Below are 8024 nucleotides of genomic sequence, written 5' to 3'. Positions count from 1 at the left end.
CATTTAATAAATTGGCGATTTATTTTTCAACTTAGTGTTATTGAATCCAAACATCATATTAACCCAAATGGAAAATATTGACATATTCAATAGTTTATTTTAACTATATTTTGAAAACATATATATATTATTTTTTTTATTTGAATGAAAAATACTAGCAGATCCCCACATCTATGAACCACTTCAACTCAAGAGGTTTTAAGTGGGGATCGAACCCATGGAAAAAAATTATATATTCTTATATAAGTAAATTTTCAATAAGAAAAAGTTGCTTTTATAGTAGTTTCAAACATAAAATTTACATGTTACAGTGCACTTAATAACCTATCAAGCCAGGCGTTGCATGATGACAAGAACATTGAAAAACTCAAAAGTCATCATCATCATCCAATAAAATCAATTAGCAGGGTTCATTCGAAAATCAAAATAAGCATTGATTACTTCAGATTAATATCTTTTTATGTTTCTGAAACTTACTTTGTTTTTATTTTTCTCGTCATGTTACATTGTTTTCCTTCTGTTTTTTCGACGAGATTCTGACCTTTATTTTTATTATGCAATATTTTCTCTTACTTTACATATGTAAAACGCTCAATTGGATTCTATTAACAATGAGAAGACATCACTCAAATTTAGGAAAATAACTGGTACAAATTGAAGTTTGGGCACTTAAGTTAAATATTTTTTGTAAGTTGGATAGTTCATTGAATATTTGGACCATGTCATTCTATAAAAAGATATTAGAGTTGTATGAAACAACTCAAATTAGATAGAAATAATGGCAACCGAGGGGTTAAAGAAAATGTTGAGGCAAGTAGAGATTAAGAGTGATGGAGATGTTTTTCATGAAATATTCAAGTCTAGGCCTCACCATATTTCTGCAATGTCCCCTACCTTGGTTCAAAATATTGAACTTCACGATGGTGAATGGGGTAATGTGGGCTCTGTCATCTTTGTTAACTACACTCATGGTACTAATTACAACCTCATCTATTCTGTAACTTGTTTCTTCAATCCTAATTTCCTTCTTGTTAATTGCTAATTTTTATTTACAGATGGAAAAGATAAAGTTGTAAAACATGAAATAATATCAATAGATGAGGAGAAGAGATTGGTGGCCTACAAGACCATAGAAGGTGATCTGAGGGAGCTATACAAGACTTTCATCATTACCGTCCACGTGGACACTCATGGAGAGAACAACTTGGTGACATGGACATTTGAATATGAGAAGCTGAAAGAAGATGTAGAGGATCCAAACACACTCATGGATTTCTTCATTGCCATGTCCAAGGATATTGAGACCCACCATCTCAAAGTGGAATCTTAAATATTTAATTAATTAAAATCATGTTTGGATTGTCCCATCCTACACTACTCTATCTATGATGGTTTCCTTCCAGCAATAAAGAGTGTTTGTTAAGATGCCCGTTTCCTTTGCTTATTTGTAACTGTGGTTTGAATAATGTTTTGTTTTCTCAAAATTTCTATGAATAAAAGATGATGTTTTGTTTTCTCAAAAGGATAGTAAGAATAAATAAAGAGTGAAAGATGGTAGTCACGGAGAATTACTTGAATCGGTATTATAATTCCCTGAAGTTTTTAAATCTGAATGTAATTGTGGTATTTTTTTTTAAAACGACTTAGCGTCATTTTATTAAAAATTTTCAGAAATGGGAAAAAAACCACGAGTTTAAGAGATCATTCTAGAGTCATAATATTCTGAATAAAAGCTAAAAAGCTAAAAACGTAAATGAATTATGTGATTACAATGCTTTCAATTCTAGTGAGTTTAAAAAATGGTAAATTTCAATTCCTACAGATATTCCAGTTCTGCTCCGTGCTTGGATTCTTCTCCACGTTCCCGTGAAGACGCTACAATCCGATACAATATCTTTCCATAACTCTTCAACGCTCCTTCGGGTTCTGTCATATAACCTTGCATTTCGTTCTTGCCAAATGTTATACACCACTGCTCCAAAGCCGCACTTGAACATGCTTGTTGCAAATCTATTTCCTTTGGCTTTGAGTAGTGCTGCATCTTTGATTTCATTCCATTCGCTCGGGAAACTGATCAACTCTAGGCTTTTATAGAATCTGTCCCAAAACTTCGAAACAATACATCAGCTCCCAAATAGGTGATTTATGGTTTCTTCAATTCCTCTACATAGAAGACATGTCGCGTCCGGATGCTCATATACTTGCTGATACGATCACGAGTGCTGAGTCTTTCCCAGAAGGCGAGCCATAGGTTGAACTGGTGTCTAGGGATAATCTTAGTTGACCATACAACAGGAGCCCATTCTACTTTCTACGCTTTTTTCTGGGTTACCTCTCATATTTTCTTCGATACCAGCTTCCCATTGTCCTCAGCTTTCCATTCATGAATATATGGTATGTCGTGTATTTGTATGTTACTTATATGATCAAGTATCCTCTGTCCTTCTAGATTTTTTCTTATGAGTGAGTCCCAATTTCCGTCTTTAATGTCTCTGATTTTCTCTTCTGTGTAGTCACTTCTGATGCGGGTATTTTGAAACTCCTCCTTGTGGATGATAGACTGGTTTTCGAACCATGGGTCATGCCAGAATATAGTGTCTTTCCCGTCCCCTAGCCAAATGTCATAAAGATCTGCAATATCGTTTCTTAGTTTAAGAATCTTTTTCAAAGACCAGCTCACACTTTCATGAATTTTGCAGGTCCAGATGCTGGTTTCGTATTTCATAAACCTCGTATGTACCCATTTGATCCATAATGACTCCTGATTGCGCTCCAAAGCCCACAGATGCTTGAAGGTGAGAGCATTGTTCCACTCGATACAGTTCTTCAAGCCGATGAATCCCTCGTCCTTTGGTTTGCAGAGAGCAGTCCATTTGACTTTTTTTCCTCCTCTACCTCTACTACCCCAGTTAAAGTTCCTCATTAGCGTGTCGAGCTCCTTCATTACCTTCTTCAGAATGACCATCTACTGCGCCCAATAGCCAACTATGCCATGACCACGATTTTTATAAGTTCGATCCTCCCTACATAAGAAAGTTTTTTCGCTACTCAGCCAGATATCGTGTTTTTTACCTTTTCAATCAGCGGATTGCAATGTGAGATCTCGATTTGCTTCGCGGTTAACGAAATTCCTAAGTACCTTACGGGAAAACTGCCTTCCTTGATGCCCGTGATGTTGAAGATGTCCTTTGTTTCGTCCTTCACGCCTCCATAAAATGTAACACTTTTGCTTTAATTAAAAGTTAAACATGTATCCTTAGAAAAGAAGTAAGTGAAACCCTAACAGTTTTAATGAAATAAATGTCTGTGTGCGCTAGAATGAACAAATTGTCAGCAAAGCATAAATGGGTTACCTCCTCTAACTCAAAGAATGGGTGAAAGATGTATGGACGATTCTTTCGGAACATCGCGAATATGCTCTAAAAGATCCCCATGATAGCTACGATAAGGTAAGAAGAGAGGGGGTCCCCTTGCCTTACCCCGTTTTTACCCTTGAAATAGCCTCCGTGGACTCCATTGACGCTAACAATAAAGCAGGATGATGAAACGCACTGCATAATCCATTCAATAAAAATCATATGAAAAACAGATACAAGCAGAAAGTCTCGAATGACTTCCCATCTAACAGAGTCGAAAGCTTTCATGATATCTATATTGAAAGTCACTCTCGGGGATATTTTATTTTTCTCGTAGCCTTTTAAGAGACTCTGTATGAGAAGAATATTATGAGAGATTGTCCTACCGGGGATGAATGTAGATTGGTTAAGATGTATAATTTTCCTATGATAATTTTAAATCGTTTAGAAATAATTTTTGAAATAATTTTATAAATCACATTGCAGCAGGAAATTGATCTAAAATCTTGTACTTTCTCGGGTACCACAGTTTTGGGGATCAGGGTTAGGACCGCTGTATTCTATTGCTTTAACATCTTCCTATTCTTGAAAAACTCTAGAACCCATCAGTAACGTCTTTGCCCACAACCGACCAATTGTCTTTGAAGAACTGTGCATTAAACCCATCAGGACCCGGGCGTTTATTCCTATCAATACTAAAGAGAGCTTCTTTAACCTTAACCCTCGTGACCACCCTTATCAACTCACGACTATCTTCTGCAGAAATTTTCCTATCAATAATCTGATACAAGGTATTCAGGTGACTTTGATGCTGCTTTTTTGTACCCATAAGCTGCTTATAGAAATCGATAGCCAAATCTTGTACACCCTCTTGACCTTAAACATATTCACCATCATCATTCTTCAGCCTGTAATTGTGGTATTGATCACTGAGAAAAATATATGGGATGCATGCGTTGATTGAGACGACTTCATCGTGGGATTTTCAATCTTTTTTTATTCTTAAAACACTATTTTACTGTATTTATTATTGTTGAGGTTGTTGTTTTCATTTTCAATGACTTTTGTGTCTAGTTGCTGATTTTGAACTTTAATGTAGTAGAGTATGTTGGGATACCATAAAATGAAGTATTCTTTAATACTAGAATAATAAAAACAACGAACAATTGCGAAAACAAAAAAAAAGCAATTAAAAAACGTAAACACGAGATTTATAGTGATTCGATCAAAACATGCCAATATTCACTTTTGAAGCACAAGAAGCTCTGAATTTTATTATCAAGATTTTTGTAGGAGTATTATAATAATTTTCTCGTGTAATGAAAGCTCACACACAACTCACAAGGGAGCCAATAGTAAAAAAATAAGTATTAGTAAGGGCAAAAACCGTTACTGAAAGCTTAAAAAACCGTTACTGATGACATTCTGTAACAACATTTATTGCTGTTACTTTTCGTTACATAAACGAGTGTTACTAATAATAGAGTAGTCTCAATAACGTCTTTCAAAAATCATTACTAAAAATCATATTAGTAACAGCTAAACAACCGTTATTTAGTGAGAAGAAATAAGTCAGGAAAATTTGGCAAAGTTCCGGTAGTCTCCTCCTGTACAAATTTAATAATTGACATTATAATAAAAACGTAATAACATTAGAAACTTCATAATTAATGATAAAACACACCATTTTCCTCTCTACTTGAGAAAATGAGATGATGACCGCATGATTCTTGTACATAACATGTGACCTATTACTCGAATTCACATTACTTGTTTTCTGCAAATAAGAAAAGATTTTTGTTTAATAAATTAATAATGTAAGGACTCTTTAAAAAAAATAAACTTACCCTGAACTCCAGAGTGAAAAAGAGACAATCAAGGAGATATGTTAATCACCAAGGGTGATCTCTGGAGGGGGATTGACCCTAATGACTGCCTCGTCACCTTCACGAGCTCTAACGTATATAGTGTTCTATTGACATCTCCATCTATCCCATAGTTGTTTTGCGTGATGTATCCCTTGACGACGATAGGTTTTGATGTCCTCCCCCACAACCTTGAAAGGATCCTAAAAAGTCAACAACTTGATATTAAAATACAATTATAAATTATGATTAATACATCAAAACTAATAACTTATCGTAATATCCATCCATATGTGATCTAGTTGTGTGGAGCTCAGGTTCGTCCAACGCAAGGTCGTGTCAGATAGTGCATTGGAGTCTCAAATGACACTCCCAATATGCTTTGATCATGCCATCCTATTCTAGCACATTGGCTTACCATCTATCGCGTTGAAATGAAGAGTCATCTTTTGTTCCTCCTGCAACCTACCAACTACTGTATTTTGTTTTTACCCCATCTCCTCCTCAAAGAAGATCCTAAAATTAAATACAAAATTATATAGGATCATAACACAATACTTAATCAAACATCGTACCTCCATCTTGCTCCTCAAATGGGGGTTGTGTCTCATCATCATCATCATCGAGGTTAGTGTTTGGTACACTATCAATGTTCATGTGATAATCACTACATCTTATAACGCCCAAATTAAGGTCCCCGATAGAGTTAAGTAGTTCTAAAGGGTCCTCAGAATGATCCTCGATCCTCTACACGAGGTCCGCTTGCTGGCTGCCAAAACCCTTACCTACTACTCTCCCTTTAGGTGCCATGATCGTTGCAAATATAGAATGTTATGTTTATAAGAAAAATATATAAGTAAACCCTTAATACAAACAATTCAACCTTAATTAGAGTAACGTGGATTTATTGGTGTCCCAATTTTCCATCCAAGCCTTGATGCCATATCTGTAGGTTAAAAGACTTGTTGTGCTTAATTTTCCATTATGAATGGTTCATGTAAATGAGTTTGTAGAGTTCTCTTAATATTCATACTAACATAACCATACTTATCAACTTTAATGCCCCGATCTTTGTGATGAACATCAAACCATCTGCATTTGAAGAGAACCTATTCCACGAAAGAATATCACTTCTATGATTTCATTGAACACTCCATAGTAGTTAATTGTCTCGGCCCCATTATTTCCAACAACCAAAACCCAGCTATTTTGGGTGGTCAAGCTTTCATCATGTTTCTCAATGTTAAACTTGTACCCATTTATTTTTCATGAGTTGTATTTTTTGCATACATTGTAGGCCCACCTCCTAAAATTTTAAGATTCTTTGTTCTATCGGATTAATCGGTTAATTGTTCCACCTATTTAGTAGAAATTATTGTTAAACTTATTGTAATCTACTAAAAAAAATTTTAAGACGATTACTTGTACCCATTTATTTTTCATGAGTTGTATTTTTTGCATACATATTGTTTATCCCGGTCTTCATTGAAAATATTAGGTTGGAATAATTGCACAAAATCGTTGCGCAAATGTTAAATTAAATTATTACTAAAAGTAATTACTAAAATCATACATAATAATGAAATGGATGCACTTACTTTTAATATTCTTTATCTTTGCAACAATTTTTTAAGAGGTACCAATGAGCACGATCACCTGGTTGGTATGTGTAGGTTGTTCTATTAGATAAGTCTTCCATAGTGTTAAATATGGAGAATGTTGTACTAATATGTTTCGAGGCATCTCGTGACTCTTGATCTTCCAAATTTCGGGCACACATGCTCATACTCTCATTCACAAGGTAGATCTCGCTAATTTAACCTTATGGAAAGTTCATGTTCCTAAGGTATTTCTTTAGTGTGCTCATATATTGTTAAACTGGATACATCCATCGATACTAGATGGGCCCTCCAAGGCAAGTCTCAAAAGCTAAATAAACTAGCAAGTGCATCATTATATGAAAAAAAGAAAGTGGAAAGATCTTCTCCAATTTGCAAAGTCTAAAGACAATGTCATCCTGTAGTTTTTCCAATTGCTCGTGTTGTTAATTTTTTTAGAAAAACAACCGAAAGAACCTTAACAAATTCACCACAGCATCAGGAAGTAGGCCATGTGTAGCTAGTGAATTAAGATATTGTAATAAAATGTGACAATCGTGACTCTTTAATCCGGAAACTTTTTTCTCCTCAATGTTTACACACGCCCCAATATTTGAACAAAAACCGTCTGGCATTTTAATATCTTTTAGAAACTGGTATAATCATTTCATGTATTCTGATGACAATGCATAGGGGGATGCTGGACATCGAAGAACACCATCAACTGAATATAAGGAATGTTTTATATTCATTATGACCAAATAATTCATCGTTTTAATCCCATCTATGGTCTTTTCCTTGAAATTCATTAAAGTTCCCAACAAAATATCACATATATTCTTCTTAATATGCATCACATCTATTAGGATTGGGATCGCCGAAGGAGACTGAGGTCTCGCTAGGGTGAACGATTACACACACTCCGATTGATATTAACCTATTATAGGTTAATATCGGTCTCTATACTTTGCAAGTTGTCACAAACTCTTGAACCAAGTTCAAGCGCAGAAGTGTCTGTTTCAACTTGAAGCAACGGAAGTACAATTTAGTTAGCGATAATAGGACACAAAGTAAGAAGAGAACAAGACACATGATTTATGGATGTTCGGAGATAAAACTCCTACGTCACCCCTTCTTCTCAAACGATGAGAAGGATATTCACTCAGAATATTCAGATCGTTTACAATGCTTACGTCGAACACCCG

At 35.1% G+C, this 8024-nt stretch overlaps 1 protein-coding gene across 1 annotated transcript; it reads left to right on the top strand.

The window, feature by feature from the left end:
• The first annotated feature begins 765 nt into the window (after nt 1-765).
• Nucleotides 766-1360, top strand: LOC124912469 (kirola-like). The gene is made up of 2 exons (XM_047453094.1): nt 766-971; nt 1056-1360. The coding sequence occupies exons 1-2, from the start codon at nt 779-781 to the stop codon at nt 1328-1330; spliced, it is 468 nt and encodes a 155-aa protein (XP_047309050.1). The 5' UTR covers nt 766-778; the 3' UTR covers nt 1331-1360.
• The last annotated feature ends 6664 nt before the right edge of the window (nt 1361-8024 follow it).

Source organism: Impatiens glandulifera, chromosome 8 (assembly GCF_907164915.1).
Source record: "Impatiens glandulifera chromosome 8, dImpGla2.1, whole genome shotgun sequence".
Lineage (NCBI taxonomy): Eukaryota > Viridiplantae > Streptophyta > Magnoliopsida > Ericales > Balsaminaceae > Impatiens > Impatiens glandulifera.
Note: the sequence above shows the minus strand (reverse complement) of the source record. Positions and strands in the feature narration are given on the sequence as shown.

Bases quoted from the DNA above. Each gene is read 5' to 3' on its own strand.
- LOC124912469 (XM_047453094.1), top strand. From the start codon at position 779: ATGGCAACCGAGGGGTTAAAGAAAATGTTGAGGCAAGTAGAGATTAAG. The intron at 972-1,055 runs GTACTAATTACA...TTTTATTTACAG, and splicing joins CTTTGTTAACTACACTCATG to ATGGAAAAGATAAAGTTGTA.